Source organism: Centropristis striata, chromosome 21 (assembly GCF_030273125.1).
Source record: "Centropristis striata isolate RG_2023a ecotype Rhode Island chromosome 21, C.striata_1.0, whole genome shotgun sequence".
Lineage (NCBI taxonomy): Eukaryota > Metazoa > Chordata > Actinopteri > Perciformes > Serranidae > Centropristis > Centropristis striata.
Window position 1 is genome coordinate 7,853,455 of NC_081537.1, and position 19,346 is coordinate 7,872,800.

General features: G+C 36.3%; 1 protein-coding gene across 1 annotated transcript in view; it reads left to right on the forward strand.

Annotated features, from left to right (window-relative positions):
* The first annotated feature begins 2,460 nt into the window (after positions 1–2,460).
* Positions 2,461–19,346, forward strand: part of snx29 (sorting nexin 29) — a 225,082-nt gene continuing 208,196 nt past the window's right edge. Inside the window, exons 1-7 of the mRNA XM_059324471.1 lie at positions 2,461–3,049; positions 5,846–5,910; positions 7,807–7,859; positions 10,988–11,112; positions 13,938–14,118; positions 15,476–15,546; positions 17,517–17,777. Of these exons, the coding sequence (XP_059180454.1) occupies positions 3,043–3,049; positions 5,846–5,910; positions 7,807–7,859; positions 10,988–11,112; positions 13,938–14,118; positions 15,476–15,546; positions 17,517–17,777 (763 nt within the window). The 5' untranslated portion in view covers positions 2,461–3,042. The remainder of the gene's footprint in view (positions 3,050–5,845; positions 5,911–7,806; positions 7,860–10,987; positions 11,113–13,937; positions 14,119–15,475; positions 15,547–17,516; positions 17,778–19,346) is intronic.

Here is a 19,346-nt window from a genome sequence, read left to right on the forward strand (position 1 = left end):
TCTGTTATATTTTTAAGAAGCCTGAGGTACCTTATATGGTTCTGTTAAAAAAAACTGAAATGAGATGGTGACGTACTTACTGATGTGTTTATTAATGCAGTTACTGCAGCAAATAATGTGACAGCTGTTTAGATAAAGGAAATATCACCTATGGTGCATTTCACTATGTGTCCAGTAGGTGGCAGCAAAGTTCAGTCTTTATTACACAACAGACAGCAGAAACCACAACTTTGAGTTTACAAAATGTAAGAATATTTTATTTGTATTTAATGGTGATTTTTAGATGAGAAACAGAATATTTTATTTCACTTCAAAGATCTGTGTGCGACTGAAAGTGTTTTAAGTTGTGCAATTGGTGTTATACAGAATATTGAAAAATAGTTGTTGTAGTAAGTGTTGTGTAGGATATGTTCATTATTCAAACCAAAGTGTATCGTGATACGTATTATGTTGTGAGGCTGTAGGCAATATCCAGCCCTCATACTTAAGTAAGATATTATATTCCAACACTTGACAGTGTATGATTCAATTAACAAAACGGTTAAATAATTATATAAGTACTATAAAAGAAGAAATTGGTGTCAGGAGAATCTTTTGGCAATATTTAATTCAAATGCTTTTTAATTGGCATTAATATATTTCCTCCAATTACATTATAAATTAATTATAATGAACTTCCAGACTCTATTAACCAATTTTAATAACAGCTATCACATATTTGTATAACGCATGGATAGGGTTCAGTGGTAATACTGAAAGCAAAGGCAAAAGCACTGAACATTTCAAAATTTAACAAAATAAAATAAAACCATAGAATTTGATAATAATATAAAAGCAATATCATTTATTGCAGAATCTTGAGACTATCTTCAAAGCAGATTGCTTCTTAGCAAATAGCCATTTATTTAGGCTACTTGTTTACAGTTACAGACACATATTCCTATCATAAAAATAATACATATAAATATAAAGCTGCTTTAATGATAATTGAAGCAGATCAGCTCCAAGACAGTAGATATTTATCAGAAGTAAAACAGTTAAGTTATATCATAAACCTACTGTCTCCTCCATTTGAATTTGATACTTCAGTTGGAGTCGCCTTGTTTTAAATTGTGTGTGTGTGTGTGTGTCTCTTTTTTTGCCTTAAAAAAAACCCAAAAATAATATAATGCAATTAATAACAATACAATTTCTCAGTGCAGTGTCTTTGTTTTGTGCTATATAGATATTTATTGATAATAATGTACACTTTAAATACATACAACTGAATGACAGCTTTTAAAAACACTTATGGGTCCCATGGTTTCTTATATTTTCACAGAAAGTAACTGATATGGATTGAAAACATTTCAGAAAAGATTGTGTAATTTAGTTGTAACCCTATTGATGATTTATTATATATATTCCATTGAAAATTTTCACCAGGTAAGGGGTATGAAATATTTTTTAACTTGAAATGGACCAAGTTTGACTCAAACACAATAGGAGGGTTAATGTGTGTGAGCACAATATTAAACTAGGGGAACATTGGATCCGGGGGACAAAAATGGATTTATTCATATCACGCTTGGAAAGATGGTTTAACTATGTAACACCTCATACATCCAATAGGCCAGACTTTATTTTTACACACCTATGAGGAGGTGGTAAAGAAAGATCACTCCCCACGTTTTATGTTTTATACTTTTCACTGTTCTTTTTCTCTTTCTGTCGTACATTTTAAAATGTGGTATTTTAGACATACATAAAGGTTTATGTCTGTATAAAGCTTTTTAAACTAGTGTAACACTGTGTCTGATGTTAAATGCCAATAAAATGTATGTAAAATATATATTTTTCCATATGTATGCAAGTTTAGTGACATATATGTATGGGTATAATTACAAATTATTCCATGTTTTAATTTTTTTCCCAAAATGATACTGTAAAAAGCGGAATGAAAATCCCCCCCCCCAAAAAAAAATAAAATAAAAATAAAAATAAAAATAAAAAATTGAAACTAAAGGATTTTTTTTGGGGGGGGGGATTTTTTCCCAATAAAAAGTATTATTATTATTATTATTATTATTATTATTATTATTATTATTGTTATATTACTAATAATAATGAATAATAATACATTAAATTAATATAGCGCTTTTCTAGACACTCAAAGACGCTTTCCGGAGAATAAATAAAATAAAAAAATAAAAACTTCTTTTGATCGCTCATAAGCACCAAGCCCCCAAAAAATTAAAATTAAAATTGAAACTAGAGGATTTTTGGGGGATTTTTTCCCAATAAAAATTATTATTATTATTATTATTATTATTATTATTATTATTATTATTGTTATATTACTAATAATAATTAATAATAATACATTAAATTAATATAGCGCTTTTCTAGACACTCAAAGACGCTTTACAGAGAATAAATAAAAAAAATAAAAAAAAAAAAATAAAGATAAAATAAAAACTTCCTTTGATGCTTCGTTCATAAGCACATATTTAAACGATAAACGTTTTCTCTTCAAATTCCAGCATCTAAAACGTTACTTTTGTAGTCCCGCAACGCTTTTACCAAAAGACTACAACTCCCACTCGGCCTTTCATATCATATGACAGCTTGGTGTTTTGTCACGTGACCTTGACACTGCTCAGCCAGCACTCCGTTTCCCTTTTTCGCAGTGCCACAGGCTCCTAACTGAAAACACCTGATTCCTCTGATAAACGGACCTCAACATTATTAACGGCTGCTTCCGCGGCTCTGAAACTACACTCCGGCTCGTGCTTAGTACACTTTACCTGCTTCTCACGCTTTCTACAACTCTTCCATGTCAGACTGTGGTAGACTCACAGCCCCGGCGGCTCCCCGGCAGGCCTCTCTGTTCACCGTGTGAGCATCAGTCCTCACGCCGCGGTTGGGTGGGTCCGGCTCGGCCACAGAGGCAGCATGTGCCCGGTGCACCGCTAGCCTCTGCCCGTTACCTCCAAAAGCACATCATACCGGTGTTGAACTGCTTAGCTTGGATGTCACTGCTAGCGGAGTCTGGCTGTCAGAATGAACGGTGAGTTGTGTTGTGTCATTGCATTTTGTTTGTCACTCTAACACAAAACCATATGATGCGTTCAAGAGCAGATTCAGTAACTTGTTAGTACCCTCTGACAGTGAGTTAAAGATTTTTTGCTGACTTGTAAACTACACTACACTGCAGCTATATCCAAAATGTTAATAAACAGCAAATGACCTTTCTGCTCTGCCAAGCATAGTGAATTAATAAACAGAAGAGAAAATGAAAGCATTTCAACACAATCCAAATGCTTTATGTGGATCAGTTATTGTCATCAGCATGACAACATGCTGTTCAGGTTCACATTGAAAACACTTAATAGTTTAGTTTGCATGTCAAAGTGCAAGTTTACATGAGAATCAGTTATGAAAGTGGAAGTGTGCTTATTCAAGTTTGAAACCTGAATCCCATGTAAACATGTGGGTGGATTCAAGTGACTGCTTCTGTCCCTCTGCAGCTGTTTAGGTGCCCAAACCAAATGAACCTTACAAACAGTATAGGCACAAACTACAGGTGTACTCTGTGTGTTATGAAAGGGTGGTTGACGTGAACTCAAATTCAAAGTGAAAAAAAGAATAATTCAAAAATATATGTCAAATGACATACAATTATATTCCCTAATATCGTTAGCCTCATAGCATATTTGCCTAAGTCATATTTGAACGTTTTCGGGAAACAAGAAAATACACAATTTTTAGGAAGCCCATTGGTATTTTTAATTGATATTGTAACAGTAAGTTCAAGTAGAAGTGGGAACAAGTTTGCATAAAAAATTAAACACATTGATTTCATAACAGATAAAAGTGACTTAGGCAGAATATGCCCTGACTAAGGCAATTTTTCTCTTACATATAAATAATGTAGTTTGGTTTGTATGTAGCCGCAAAAATGCCTAAAGTCACAGAGATGACGAAGGCAGAAAGTGATTTTGGACTCTAACAAGTGTTCTGATAGGCTGAGAACATAGGCAATAAGGCAGAAAGATGCAGCAGTGGTTGGAGAGTAAAGTTAGGCAGATATCACAATTTGGCCAAAAAATGACTGAGGCAATTATGCTATGAGGCTAACGATATGTGAATAATTCAAAACTGAATGTGTCCATTTCTAATTCTTCATATATTTAGCATATTATTAACTTTTTGGTGTGGTAGTCCTAAAATGTGTCCACCGGTGCAACAAAATAAAGAATGTCATTATTTAATTCAGAGAATGTTGGACAGATAAGATAGATAAGCCCAAGGCATATTAGTTATGAATATTTTTTATCAATTTACATTATTTTCAATGATCAATCAATGTAAATTGATAAAAATTTTTTAGATCAATACTTAAACTGCGTTGTACCAAAGGACTACCTTAAGACCACCAGTTCCAACACTGCACGGAAATAGTAATATTATGAAAATATTTGAGACAGAACTGATCTTGTGTGCAGTCCACCTGCTCCAGAGATGTCTTCTGTCCTTCCTGGTTCTGGAAGGACCCCTCTCAGTAATGGGCTGGTCACATTAATGCCTGTTTTATATCTACATAATGGCGTTGCTCCAGGAGGACACCAGTTTTGCGGACAAAATGTAATGTGTCATAATAACTCTACATAGGGACCTTAACACTTATATCCTCTAGATTCAGTAAACACTCGTATGACATGCATTCAAGTATTTTAATGTATTTAGATTAATTTTTCATTAAATTACAGTTGTTTTAAGATAAGTAATGCTAACTAGGACAGTTGCACCGGTGGACAAATGTCATGTTCAAAACAGAATATTTGCATAGTTGAAGAACGATACTCATTGTTCGCAGATGGATTAGATGTAGAAGAATGAACTGCATATTAAAACATTAATTTTAATGAAATATTATCAAATTTTAGTAATATTTGTCACTGGGAACACAAAAATTGAGCGTCACGTCAACCACCCAAAAGCATGTGTGATGCTGAATTGGTTGCTGCTCTTTTTCAATCAAAGGCCACATGGAGGACTTTGCTCTTGTAATGCAAGAGGAACACTTAGTGTTAACAAAACTAGACACAACTAGGAGTAACTTACTTTGATATATGTTTGAATTAGTCAAATCAAATAACCCTTACATAAGTCTGGCTGATTATAACTGTTTCTTTATTTGCAATCTGAATACACAATCCTGATTACATGTAATCCATTACCTGTATATAATGTTACTTTAAATCAGAGAAATGCCGGAACAACATAGATTAAAATGCCAGATTTACTCCATAGTTTATTATAGTATATTGTACACACATAGCGTAACCTTCCAACTAATTCAACATGTAGCAATATGTCAAATAATAATAAAACAATCTAATGAATAAATTCATAAATTGCTAAAGCATCAAGATAAGAAGACATAGGAAACAAATAGAAATTATATAAATAAAGGGAAAAAATACTGCACACATTTTTCACAAATGAGTCATTTTTTACAAATAACTTCACACTTCTAATGCCTTGTCAATGACACCATTTTTTAAAATGACAAAAAAAGATTTCACAGTTGTTGTAATACTCAGAAGCTTTCTTTTGTACTGCAAATGTGAATTTCACATCTCATTCTGTCTGTTTTGTTTGCTGGGTTGTTATACAAGCAATGGTGTGTTTTCATATGGACTGCCATGGCCATGTCTTTCTCCAGCAGTTCATTTCCTTTCTCTCCTCTTGGACATACATAATTAATACAGGAAGAAGCAGTGACTGTGTAATTGATTTCCTTCATCCATCATCAGAGTGAATTTGGGTCATTTTCTTGTGTTTGTGTGTTCCTCTGCAGGCACTCAGCAGAGTGATACTAAGAGGCAGCACCTCCTGGAGAGGCTGCTGGATGCTGTCAAACAGGTGAGCCACCTGTTGTTATCTGTTCGTTCAAAATGTGCTCAGCAAGGTTATTATAGTTAACGAAAACTAACAAAATAACGAAAACTAAAATTGAAAAAACATTTTCGTTAACTGAAATAAAAATAAAAACAAGTTTTTAAAAAAACGATAACTAACTGAAACTGTATTGTGTGGTTACAAAACTAACTAAAACTAACTAAAATTATAGTGAAAATGTCCTTAGTTTTTGTCTTTCAGCTTTTTTTATACGTAAACTTTTTTATGTTGATATGAAATCTATTTCATCTATCTGGTCTTATGACTTAATAATAAACTTATTTGGGCTGAGATGGATCAGACAAAGGAAATAACATTTATTGTGACCTTATTGAATCTGGCACCCAACAAATAATTACAAAAAAACTAAAACTAACACTAAAACTAATGAAAACTAAACTAAAACTAAGCATTTTCCAAAAAATAAAAACTAATTAAAACTAGCAAACTCACTCTAAAAACGAATTAAAACTGACTGAATTTGAAAACAATAACTGACAACGAAATTAAAACTAATGAAAAATCCAAAACTATTATAACCTTGGTCCTCACTATGTAGGACGTACAATAACACACACACACACACACACACACACACACACAGTTTTTAAAAAAACGATAACTAACTGAAACTGTATTGTGTGGTTACAAAACTAACTAAAACTAACTGAAATTATCGTGAAAATGTCCTTAGTTTTCGGCTTTGTCAACTTTTTTCATACATAATTCAGTGTTTCTATTTCAACATGCAGGAACACATGGTAAATATGTTCACTGAGACTGGGATGTCTACACTCCAACCCAAATACAAAACACCCCGAACTGTAAGAATTAATAACCTTATTGGGGCTGAGATGGATAAACCAAAGGAAATGAAGGCACATACCCATTACAAAAAAACAAAAACTAACACTAAAACTAATAAAAACTAAACTAAAACTAAGCATTTTCAAAAACTAAAAACTAAACTAAAACTAGCAAACTCACTCTAAAAACAAATTAAAACTAACTGAATTTGAAAACAAAAATTCACAACGAAATTAAAACTAAAACTAATGAAAAATCCAAAACTCTTTTAACCTTGGTGCTCAGGCTTGTGTATAGTCAAGGAAATCACTTCTTAAAGGCGTGTAGTGTTGGGATCAATCCTTTCACTGCAACAGGGAAATCAGTCCGTGGTGTCAGACTTCCTTTTAGTTCCTTTATCTGAAACAAAACACACGAGGAAGTAAAACTGAGCACTATTTACAACTTTTACAAGTTGATTTACTGTTGAATTAAAGGTACTCATTAACCCATTGAGGCCTGAAACGCCTGTAAAACCTCTGGGTGATTTTAAAATAACCCCCTAAAACCTGAAGTTTTTGTCAAGTGTCAACGCTTCTACTAAATATTAGATTTTTCAGCCTCTGTAGTGGATAGAAATGTGAGTGGTACCAAAGAATATGTGAGATTTTTGTGTTTGGACACATCATACACAAGTACTGATGTAATGTTCTTTCCCATACATAGAAGGGAAAACAAAGAGTTAACTGCATGTAGAGTATCAGGGCCAGCCTTTTATTCAATTAAGGTTTTCACAGGAAATGAAACCCGAAGCTGAAATCAATGCTGCATATCAGGGATGATTTTAACCCGTTAGAGTAAGGAGGAACATACTTTCAATTTGTGTTAATGCGGACTTCACCTCAAACTTACCTTCTTCTGTTCATCAGCAAATACTGTGTCCTTTCTGTCCATTCTGCTACTATTTGCAACCTTGAAATCTCAGAAATGTGTGTCTCAGTGTGTGCTGAGGCAAACACTGAAGAAAGAAGTATTTCATAGGCAGCTATTATCATTCCCTTCATATCTTTGCAGTGCCAAATCCGCTTTGGAGGGAGAAAGGAGATTGCCACAGACTCAGACAGCAGGTAAGAGAAGCTGCCGGTTAATACCAAGAAATTCTTTAGTGATACCTGTGTTTGTTGAGCATTCACGGGGCTGTTTAGCTTGCTGGTCTAGTTCCAGGTCAATTGATGCTGAGGTGCTTTTGTCTCCAGTATTTTACCTTCAAACTTTCCTGTTGGCTCTGGAACTATGCCCAGCTTGAGGATAGATTTCCTCACTACATAACCGAACTAAACTACGCACAAAAAGTAAGGCAATTTGTGTTTGGTAGATTATTTTGTTATTGTAACAATACTTTTTGGCAATAAATCTTATACCGTTGGAAAGCCTGAAGTCTCCCCTTTCAAATGGTAGCACATGTGTAAGGAACATGCATTTGTGGGATAAGCAGCAGAGCTGAGTATGTAGACTGTGCCCAAGGAAAATGTGCCATATCTTCTCATTATTTTGCTGTTGCTATTGACTCTTATTTTGAGCTTTGGTACTCCCAGGTGATGCCAATCAGGTGCCAATCAGAAACTTGATTGGCATCACCTGTGAGAATGGGCCCTGCTACAGTATGTAGTCAGTACAGTGTCTGTTCCACCATCACACTGGTGGAGGCATTGTGATGGTGTAACTCGGCGGTATCTCCCTCACTGGAAAAACAAGGCTTGTCATCATTGGAGGCAATCTCAATGCAGAGAGATATCGAGATGAGATTCTGCAACCAGTGGCAATTCCATATCTCCACATTCTGAGCGTGCTGTTCCTGCCAGAGTGACCAACACAACCAGGTTGGCTGACTTACGACAAATGCAGGTTGAAGAATGGGAGGCCATCCCACAGCAGCGTGTGACCAGGCTGGTGACCAGCATGAGGAGGAGGTGCCAGGCTGTTGTGGCTGTATATGGTTATTCCACATGCTACTGAGGCTCATGTTCCTTAAATTAATAAATTGTTAAATTGTCAATATGTCTTGTTTCTTCAAACTTCAATCATCCAATCCACCAAACACCAAACAAGAGTCAATGGCAAAGTAGCCTAGACATTGGCTGAGAAGATTTGGCACATTTTTCTTTGGTGCAACCTACATACTTAGCTCTGCTGCTTATCCCATGAATGGGTGTTCCTTACACATGTGCTACCTTTTCAAAGGGGAGGCTTCAGGCTTCCCAACGGTATAAGATTTATTGCCAAAAAGCATTGTTACAACAACAAAATAATCTACCGAACACAAATTGCCTTACTTTTTGTGCGTAGTTTATATAACCTAATTTCTTACGTGTGAGAGCTTGACCATTTTTTCTATCATATCTAAGCAGTACGGAATTCTTTATGACTTTCCCAAAAAATTGGGTGTGCATGAAAAATGTTGTCGGCAACACCAACATTTGATAAAACTTTTGAAATGCGCATAAAGGTTCATACGCTTGCTTTAGGTCATGGGTCTCAAACTCGCGGCCCACAGGCCAATTGCGGCCCTCGTGACAATATTTTGTGGCCCCCACCTTGATATGAAAGTTTATTGTGAGTTTTATATGAATGGTACTTTACCATTTTGTGTGTGGAATGTCCCTTAAATTACCTTTTTTGATAATTTTGTGTCATTTTTTGGTAATTTTGTGTCGTTCGTGTGTCATTTTGTGTATTTTTTAAGTAATTTAGTGTTTTTGCAGTCATTTTGTGTCTTTTTTTGTAAGTTTGTGTCTTTTTTGTTCATTTTGTGTCTTTTTTTAAGTTATTTATTTATTTTTCTGTCATTTTGTGTCTTTTTTGGGTCATTTTGATACTGCCTCCAGCGACCCCCAGGTAACTTGAGTTTGAGAGCCCTGCTTTAGGTAGTTTGTAATCTCTTCTTCCACTAGGGATGGGAATAATTCATCGATGACTGATTAATTGTTGGGAAGAATTTGGTCGATCACGTGGAATTTTAATTTTAACGTTTTAACGTTATAGATGCTCGAGTTGGCAGGTTTTTTCCAAACGCCCATCCCTATCTTCTACTGTTTTCTCTCTCGCACAATCTCTTCTACTGTTTACTGACAGATTAGCTGCCATCTTCTGACCAAAGTACATTTATGCAACTTTGTTTAATTGCTCTAAACCAGTTGATGGACATTTTCTTTAATGCGACATTTCAAAATTTTGCTTCAAAATTCAACTTTGATGGAAACACGGCTGGTTTTTCAACATAAATTACCATTTTCTGCCTTGTTGATGAAGGATTGGCATTTTAAATTATTGTACCATGCAGAATAGATACAGTACAGGCCAAAAGTTTGGACACACACCTTCTCATTCAGTGTGTTTCCTTTATTTTCATGACTATTGACATTGTAAATTCATCAAAACTATTAATGAACACATGTGGAATTATGAACATAACAAAAAAGTGTGAAATGACTGAAAATGTGTCTTATATTCTAGTAAGCAAAGGGTGGTTACTTTGAGGAATCTAAAATACAAGACATGTTTTCAGTTATTTCACATTTTTTTTGTTAAGTACATAATTCCATATGTGTTCATTCATAGTTTTGATGCCTTCAGTAAGAATCTACAATGTAAATAGTCATGAAAATAAAGAAAACGCATTGAATGAGAAGGTGTGTCCAAACTTTTGGTCTGTACTGTATAACGTTAAAACGTTAAAATTAAAATTCCACGTGATCGACCAAATTCTTCACGACAATTAATCAGCCATCGATGAATTATTCCCATCTCTAGTAGAAGAAGAGATTACAAACTACCTAAAGCAGGGGTCTCAAACTCAAATTACCTGGGGGTCGCTGGAGGCAGTATCAAAATGACCCAAAAAAGACACAAAATGACAGAAAAATAAAGGAATAACTTAAAAAAGACACAAAATGACCAAAAAAGACACAAACTTACAAAAAAAGACACAAAATGACTGCAAAAACACTAAATTACTTAAAAAAAATACACAAAATGACAAAAACGACACAAAATGACCAAAAAATGACACAAAATTATTAAAAAAGGTAATTTAAGGGACATAGTTTTGATGCCTTCAGTGAGAATCTACAATGTAAATAGTCATGAAAATAAAGAAAAACGCATTGAATGAGAAGGTGTGTGTCCAAACTTTTGGCCTGTACTGTACATATTCAGAAATCATGAGTGTATATTCTTTGATTCTTTGTCCCTGCAGGGTGATCTGCCTGTGTGCCCAGTTTGAAGCAGTGCTCCAGCACGGCCTGAGGAAGAGCCGGGGTCTGGCTCTCACCGCAGCTGCTCTCAAGCAGGCCGCAGGCCTCAGCACAAAAAACGAAGCAGGTAGGATATTTAATTGGCTGCATGGTTTGTTAAACTCAAGTCTAACAATTGAAAATCACAGCAGCAGATACATCTGAACCTCCAGCCGTTACCTTGGCAAAAGCAGAGCTGAAAATGCTAACCTTGCTGCGGGGTAGCTCTGTTATTTTGGAAGTCATGGAGGGTTGGAGGACGCAGATGTGTCAGTGGGAAGCTCCGAGCTGCAGGAAAACCACATGCACACACATACAGACACACAACCTGGCTGTGAGACCAGATGGTTGGACTGCAGATCGGCTACAGTTCAAAATGGCAGGCAGAGAAAGTGTTCTCACCTGTCTGTCTCTTCTGTCTCAGTCTGTGGTGGGTGGGCAGCCCACCTGCTGTGGCTTTGCACTCCTAAAAAAAAGTACATGCTGATATTATAAATGCATGTTGTGTGCTCAGGCATTGTTTTAAATTCTAGTCAAGATCCCAAAGTTGCCAAACAGCCAAAGGCACGCTGAACTACGGGGAGATGAAATGATAGCGAGTAGAAAGATGCTGAAGACATCTGTATGCAGCCATAAAAAACAACTCTGTATGAATATTTCATTAAAGGTAATGTGCTACATATGTGGCTGGAATGAAGTGCTGCAGATAGATAATATACAGTATGTGAAACGGTCGTACAGTGTGGAAAACAACCTCCCTCTCTCCCTCCTTTTGTCTTCTTTTCTGAATTCTCATCATATACCTACCAGCGCACCCCGAGGAAGAAAGCTGCATTTTCTTTTATCACAGCCGCCCTTCCACTTGACATTTTATTGAATTGAAACTGATTTTATCCCACTGAGGAAGTGTCGTGCTGTTTTATATGTTGCTGCTGAGTATTGCAGCATTCATGCGCCAAAGCAATGCTTCCCAACCCTTTTTGACTGGATTAACTGGAGCACACCTTTTTTTTTTTTTCCCCACAATATTTTTATTGAATTTTACACATTTATAAACAGCAGTGGAACATGATCACCAAGTTACATTTCTCATAAAAAAAGATACATCACATTTCACATATTCCACATAACACAAGTAAATTGACAAACAAAACCAGACAAAACAAAACAAAAGAGAGAACAACAACAACAAAAAAACAAACAAAGAAAGTTCAATAAGGGTCTCCACACTTTTTCAAATTCCCCCGCCTTTCCTCTGGTTATATAAGTCAGTCTTTCTTGAGCACACCTTCATCCACACCAGCCATCACGATCAAAATCTGTGAAATTGAGTTGATTTAAAACAGGTTAATCATTTAACTAGTAATGATAGACAAGTTGGTATAATAGTGGAGGTTATAATATTGTTTTCATATAATTTAATATAATTTTTAGCTAATCAGTTTAACCATTTATCTAGTGTTTTAAGTTAATTACTTTAACTATTTATCTTTTACTTTTGACTAATTATTTTAACCATTTATCTAGTGTTTTTAAGTTAGTTATTTTAATAATTTATCTACTGTTTCAAGTTAATTATTTTAACCATTTATCTTTTACTATTAGGTAAATGTTTTAACCATTTATCTAGTACTTTTAGCTTATTATTTTAGCCATTTATCTATTACTTTTAGATTAATTATTTTAACCATTAATCTATTACTTTTGGCTAATTATTTTAACCATTTATCTATTACTTTTAGATTAATTATTTTAACCATTAATCTATTACTTTTGGCTAATTATTTTAACAATTTATCTATTACTTTTAGATTAATTATTTTAACCATTAATCTGCATTTTGTTGTCCTAGTACTTGTACTCTGTTCAATGACAATAAAGTTGAGTCTAATCTAATCTATTACTTTTGGCTAATTATTTTAACCATTTATCTTTTTCTTTTAGCTCATTATTTTAACAATTTATCTATAATTAAGCTTTTAGCTAAATATTTTTCTTTGCCTGTCTGCCTGTTTGCTAATCATTTTTCATTCACTCTTGGTCAAAAGTCATTGTATTCAGGTTTTATAATTGACTCAATGTGTGGACATATTTTTAAAACTGAAGAGTAAATTCTAGTTTATTAAATATTTGAGCTACTCCATCTTTGCATGTGCCTACTGAATGGGAAACACTGCTCTATGGTATCTCCAGGTGGAAATGAACGGCATGAAAAGCTTCAAGATTCTTTTTTATTTGCAGCCATCAGAGCTTATAAAGACCTCAGTTAGTGACATCAGTTTCACATTATACTAAATTGTGTCTGCTGTGTCATACTTAAGAACCTCGTAGCTATTAATTGCAGATGGAGGAGAAATGCATGGCTTGTGTAATGGCTACCACATCATAACCATTAGCATATCTGATGTTTTCCTGTATTTCACAGTCAATTAGAAGAAAGGATTGTGGCTGAACTTGTGGATTTGGAGCTCCCTAATGAAGCCAGGCCCTCTGACAAAGCCAGAAATAGCAGCCGTACTATTAACACATTGTTCTGAGGTTATATGCTAATCATATGCAAAAGAGTAGCACAACTTTTATTCCTTTTAATTACCACATGTTAGAAAACTTTACATTAAAATGGACCCACAGATGTTTTTTTTGTCCTTTTATTCTTCTCCCTGTTTTAAAGAAAATAATACAATTATGGGTGAAAATATGGGGAGGTGACAGGTAGGAGGTCAGTAGGGAGCTGTGTGGATAGTTGTTAATGAGAGAATGTGCTGACTCTCAGGACTTTAGAAGTGTTTTTGCCACTTTTTCTGCTTCACTGACTTTTCGAACCTCTTGTGTAACTCGAGAACAGTTGTTTTCCTCAGTTGAGATAGAACTGATTCTCTCCTTCCTTTTCCTTTCTTTTTATCTTCTCACCAGAGTTGACTTTCTGGTTCTATGTGAAGGAGCATCTGAACCGCCACGAGTTACAGCGGTTCTACTCTCTACGTCAGATCTCCTCAGAGCTCGGCCGGGGTCGTGCCTGGCTGCGCTGCGCCCTCAACGAACACTCGCTGGAGCGCTACCTGCACACACTGCTGTCTGACCGCCCACGCCTAGGGTGAGTACAGTGTGTGTGCATGTGTATTTGAAGTTTTTTTTTAGGATTACCAGATTCAACAGCATGTATTTGTTATTGTTTTCACCTTGTTAGCTTGTGCACTGCAAAAAAAGAAAACTTGGGTGAACTCAAAATTTCAAGGCAACAAACTTCGATAAAATTTTAAGTTGGACAATTAAACTAAATATTTTAAGTTTATCAGTTAGCCGCTAGCATCAGTTAGCCGCTAGCTTTCGCTAATGACCGAATTTCAAAACAAAGAAATAAGAGTTAGCAGAACTATTGTCCCTTGTTGTGAACCCCAACTTAAAGATATAAGTAACAACAACTCACCAACTTGTTTTTGAGCAGACAACTGGCTTCCTTTGTTGTGCTAACTTACATTATTGCCCTAAATGTCAATAATTTATATTTCCAAGTTTTACCAACTTAAGTCACGGTTTAAGGCCAAAAAATACAAGTTGGCTTTTTTGCAGTGTGTGTGTGTGTGTGTGTGTGCGCATCATGGCAAAATCAAGTGGCAACCTCCCAGTCTGAGCAGTGAAGCAAACCCAGAAGTGCCTTAAACCTGCATTCTATCGTAATACCAACAGGGGTCGCTAACGTCTGTTGCAAAACAAGCCCGGTCCTATCTATCTCAGTGCAAAATGAGACAACTTCTCACTTGACTTATTACCTCAGAAAAAAATCTTGTGGCAAGATTATGGCCTCAATCGCTAGTTTCAAGGCTCCTTCAATATGATGTTAATTGTGTAAATAATGGTCCCATTCAGAAGATAATAGATATTAAAATGGGGGATGGTTCGGGGTGTGGCTAACTCTGATTGACAGGTCGATAACAAGGCGAGCTGTCAGTCAGGATAGAAGCAAAATTATGCGTAATCCACGGCCCTGTGTACATCTAAGTTGTTTGTCGTGTTTTCGTGTCAGACCTTTGGCCCTTTCACTGTATTTTCAGTTCATGAAAGTTCATTTGAACATTTTGTTAATTTAAAAATGTCTCGTTCAGCATTTGGTTGGACTTATAGACATTCCAAGGAGTTGGCATTTCCAGTTTATTTTTAGATTCACCCGTCCTCGCGCCTCTCCAGTCCAAATATCTATAAAGACAAATGTCTTTCCCTGTTTCCAAAAAAAAAGTTTGCAACAGCAGTAATTCCGATCTTGATGCTTCAAACCACAATCATAAATAAAATTACATGATATCGTTATTTCTGTGACAATATATAGTCCAACAAAATGTAGTTGTCTGGATGGGCCAACAGGCTCTTTTCATACATTATACCAACACTACAGAATATATTCTTCTTTTTGTCTTGATTAGAAAACTCACTTCACCTCTTCTCTGTTTTATTAGAACTTACTATGAAGACTGGGCTTTTATTCTCGATGAAGAGAGAGCAAGTATGCTCCCCACCATGGCTGCAGGTGAGTTGATGTCATTTTAACTAGCTCTTTATTTTCTTTTTTTTCCGATTGGTTCGGCTTTAATCCAGACTTTCTTTATTGTTTTTTTCTTTCTTTACAAACAGGATCTCAGTTCTTACAAAAGACAATGGTTCCAAAACAAGTTTAAGATCCAGTTATTATGGACATATCGGCCCAGATGTAACCACCCACCCACCCATAGCGATTATAAATAAATAAATAAAAACATACATACACATATACATATGAATATTGAAAAAAAGTAATAAGGAATAATTGGTTCGGTTTTAATTAGGTATTTGATATTTTAAAATGGGCCTGTAACTGACTGGGAGGGTGGAAGTTAGGGCGGGAACTTGGCTCCACTCTTTCTCTGGACTGCACAGTGCTGGCTCTGTGTGATGTCACCCAGAAGCAGCCTCTGTATCTGGCATATTTAGGCCTCACTGTTCAGTGGGAGGAAGTGGAGACGCGTTGTCCATTCTTTATACAGTCAATGGTTCAAGCATGCATACAGTTAAGTTGCAAAATGTACACATGGAGCCAAGGTTATTATAGTAAACGAAAACTAACGAAATAACGAAAACTAGAATTGAAAAAACATTTTCGTTAACTGAAATAAAAATAAAAATGGGAGTTTTTAAAAAACGATAACTAACTGAAACTGTATTGTGTGGTTACAAAACTAACTAAAACTAACTAAAATTATAGTGAAAATGTCCTTAGTTTTCGTCTTTGACAACTTTTTTCATACATAAACCTTTTTGGTTGATATGAAATCTATTTCATCTATCTGGTTTTATGACTTAGTAAATTTATTGGGGCTGAGATGGATCAGACAAAGGAAATAAAGGAAACATTTATTGTGACCTTATTGAATCTGGCACCCAAAAAATACCCCATTACAAAAAACTAAAACTAACACTAAAACTAATAAAAACTAAACTAAAACTAAGCATTTTCCAAGAAATAAAACTAATCAAAACTAGCAAACTCACTCTAAAAACTAATTAAACCTAACTGAATTTGAAAACAAGAATTGACAACGAAATTAAAACTAAAACTAATGAAAAATCCAAAACTATTATAACCTTGCATGGAGCATAATTTGGTCATTTTCATGCTTAAATGGGTTCAGTTAGCATGATGACCTGTTGTGGTTTGTATGGTAACATGCTAACGCTAAGAGTAAGCTAACGGTAGCAGTAAGCTAACGCTAAGAGTAAGCTAACGGTAGCAGTAAGCTAACGGTAGAAGTAAGCTAACGGTAGCAGTAAGCTAACGGTAGAAGTAAGCTAACGATTGCCGTAAGCTTGAAGCTAAAACTTATTATTTTCTGACCACATACAGCCAAGCTTGAGAACATGAGTCTGTGACATGGTAAATTCCCAACATACAGAGGAAACGCCCTTTTGATTTGTCTTCTAGTGCCACCTGCAGGCTGGGATATATTTTATGCCGCATTAGCGGTAACAATCTAAAAACAGCAAAGTTGTGTCCCAATTTTTTACCGATCCAATCAGCATATTTTCTAGTTTGTAATGACCATTACAGCCTCACTTTCAATCTCATTGAAATTTAAACATGCTTCACACAAACAGAGCTGCTGTAAAAGCAGTAAATTAACTGACTTTGCACTTTACTTGTTTAGCACGCCCGGACTTGGTGGGAATTGAAGTCCTAACTCTATTAGTGGTAATGGGTGTACCCTTACTGTTCAACTATTGATGAGAGCAACTCCGATGAGCACAAACTGTTAAATATTAAGAATATAAACCACTGATCTTATGCCAGAGCTTTTCCTCTCTGTTCATACACAGATAGAGTTCGTCTTAGGTTGCCCTCTCCATCTGTACGCCCAGGAAAGCTTACAAAGCACTTTGCAGAAGTTCAAAAGCTTTATGAGATTGAACTGGCCTGATGTGTAATGAATTAAATTTCCGGCTCTCTCTTTTTGCTGCGCTGTTCAGGTCTCAACTCCATCCTGTTTGCCATAAACATCGACAACACTGACCTGAACGGCGGGGTGACGCGAGGAGGAGGCTCCTCGGTGTCCCACCTCCTCAAGGAGTCCACGCAGGGCATCGGCAGCCTGTGGAAAGAGTCCACTCAGGGGGTCAGCAGCCTGCTGCGAGAGATCAGCACCGCCACGGCCGTGGTGCCCGGCTTCACTCCCAGAGTGGACGGGGCCTCGGACCCTCTACCTGTCCTGCCACGCAGCAGCTCTGCTGGTAAGAAACAGCAACACTTATTATACCATGGTGAGTAATGGAATCTGATTGGCTGATTGTCCATTCATTCCTGACAATGGAAATTTACCAAGTAGTTTCATTATTTATAAATTCCTATATTTTAGTATTATTAATGAGGTTCTGCCTACATAGTATTGGCTTGTATCTACAATGAGTAACCATAGCAACAGAGATGCATTCATCGCTTTACAATTTACTGCAATTATTTACAATACTCAGTGTCCTTCAGTGCCTCATCCTCTGAAAACTGCAGAATGGAGACTGTAACAAGACAACTGCCTCTCTGAACTTACTGATACTTTTATCACATAAGTGCTTGTTTACCTCCCATTCACTATGGTAAATGGTAAATGGACCTACACTTATATATCGCTTTTCTAGTCGCTTTTGCGACCACTCAAAGTGCTTTACACTACAGACTGCGCTCATTCACCCTTTCACACACACATTCATACTGGTGGCAGAGGCTACCCTATGGAGTCCCTCCTCTCCAGTCCACCAAGGAAACGGCATGGACCAACATCTGGAGGGTTGAATGGCACCAACTCCACACCCAAGCCCAAGAATGGATGGAGAGAGGAATAACTCCAACTGAATGCCTCGCCAGCGGACACAACCTCCCATGGCCGACCTGGAAGACCCTCAACAGACTGCGGGTGTCTGAACCCACTATCCTGGGTTTGATGGGCCCAACCTGAGCTAACCAGCCAGTTGTAAAAATGTCCCTCCATACTATAAGCCATACTAAGCAATACTAAGCCATAAGGGCGTCAAGGCAGAAAGACACTTGGCACAGCCGCGACCAATCATATCATCTCTCTGATGCACCTCAAGATGGTTCTAGCCTCATCCATTAGTCCTTGAAAATGGATATCTTGTGGGGTTAGGGTTAGGGCATTATCCTTTACATATAGACTTCTGCTGCACACAGGAGTGGACAAAATCATTTATAATACAGTGCAAGAAATACAAAGTAGCATCATTTTTTATCCTTTCTTTTATTTTTTACATAATTCTGCAGATTTCTGCAGAACATTTGCAACTAATTCACCGTATTTTAAGGGGTTTCTGTTATTTTGTCCACCCCTAAATACATTTATAGTTAGTTATACATCCACACATCCCATCCTTTGTATGGCTCTTACATGGAATAAATCGTACACATGCTGTATTTTAGTACCGCATCATGCTGTATTTTTACTCCTAGAATCATGTTTATGGCACTAAAGCATGACGGAACGAGCACAGTAGTAAGCTAACGGTAGCAGTAAGCTAACGATTGCCGTAAGCTAACGATTACCGTAAGCTTGAAGCTAAAACTCATTATTGTCTGACCACATACAGCCAAGCTTGAGAACATGAGTCTGTGACATGGTAAATTCCCAACATACAGAGGAAACGCCCTTTTGATATGTCTTCTAGTGCCACCTGCAGGCTGGGATATATTTTATGCCGCATTAGCGGTAACAATCTAAAAATAGCAAAGTTGTGTCCCAATTTTTTACCGATCCAATCAGCATATTTTCTGGTTTGTAATGACCATTACAG